Consider the following 1,334-nt stretch of genomic DNA (forward strand, 5'->3'; position numbering starts at 1 on the left):
ATGAGAAATCCAATAATGATAATTGTTTCAGGTTTGAATGCACGGTTTTAGAGATAAAACGTTTTGAAAATACATATCTATGGAAAAAAAAACTTTCCAGATTGCAATGAAATACATGAAGTGTTCCACTTGTGCAACCTGAAGGTGTGCGAGTCATTTTTAAAAGAAATACTTCGTCATTAGTGATTTCCGTTTCGGGATTTTTCAAAAAATAGCAGCGTTCGCATTTTTCATCAAATCAGAGCTTTTCATGCTTTAACCAGACATCCATTTTCATATGCCTAGTCACCGCACCGGACGAGCATATATGATGGGATCACACGCATTAACTCACTACGAGATACAGTTCATTTTCTTGGATATGTGACGACGGCGTCGTCCACGACATTCGAAGATCGGCAGAGCATCTTGGCTGCCATGGCCCTGCGGCGGGGCTGCCAGATCGGCCGGCCCTGGCTGTCATAGTGGATGGCACCCGAGAAGTTGAGTGGCTCACATCGTTCTCCCATCAGTATATCCCGGCGCCATAGAGCTCCGCTGTCGTCCTCGCACACAGCGGTGTTCGTCGCCGCAGCGGCCGCCTCTCGCTCCTTCTTGTGCCCGTTGCTCCGCCGGGACCGCCGTCCTCGCACCAGGAGGCTGCGTGTGGCGCGCGAGACGCTGCGCGCACTGGCGGACACGGCGCCCGACACTTTGCTGATGAGGCTAGTCATGGATCGTGGCCGACTTCCGTGCTTCAGTCAGAGTGCAAGAAAACACTGTTCTTGGGCTTCATATTTATAGACGGAGTAATCAACTACAGATGGAATACAACTAAATCTTTCCTAGTAATGGATGCACTATAATTGGGAATCCCGTACAAGTTTTTTTATGGTGCTACAAATTGTCACTATTTAATGCTAGTTTAACAAGATATGATTGAAGGTTTGCTAAAGATACAGTACCAACTCCACAACTCCATGGAATATCTTTGGGTTTCTCCGTGACACAATCTAGTAATTTTCGGGCCTGTTCGACAACCGGCTCCATACACTTCGCTCCCTCGAATTGAAAATGAGGAGTGACAGTATGCCCGCTAAGTTCCGCTCCACCACGGAGTTGGAAGCCAGAGTGTTCCCAAAGCGTGTTCTTCGTTTCCTTTTTTACGAAAACTGCAATATAGTTATTTTTAGGAAAGAACGTCATATAGATGGCACTATTTAAATGCAGCAAAAATGTATTGTTATCCCTATCAGTCACACATAATTTCTTGCATCTGTAGGACGATAGGTTCTTACCTCGCACGTCATGACATCTATTTTTTTTTGTACCTAAATAATTGTAATTAAAAAAAA

The 1,334-nt window shown here is 45.1% G+C and overlaps 1 protein-coding gene across 1 annotated transcript; it reads right to left on the reverse strand.

Moving 5' to 3' along the window:
* Window positions 1-201: 201 nt before the first annotated feature.
* On the reverse strand, window positions 202-880 carry LOC123439947. Its single transcript, XM_045116562.1, has one exon. It carries the CDS (start codon window positions 711-713, stop codon window positions 348-350), a length of 366 nt encoding a protein of 121 aa, XP_044972497.1. The 5' UTR covers window positions 714-880; the 3' UTR covers window positions 202-347.
* Window positions 881-1,334: the final 454 nt, after the last annotated feature.

This window comes from Hordeum vulgare, chromosome 3H (genome assembly GCF_904849725.1).
Source record: "Hordeum vulgare subsp. vulgare chromosome 3H, MorexV3_pseudomolecules_assembly, whole genome shotgun sequence".
Taxonomy (NCBI): domain Eukaryota; kingdom Viridiplantae; phylum Streptophyta; class Magnoliopsida; order Poales; family Poaceae; genus Hordeum; species Hordeum vulgare.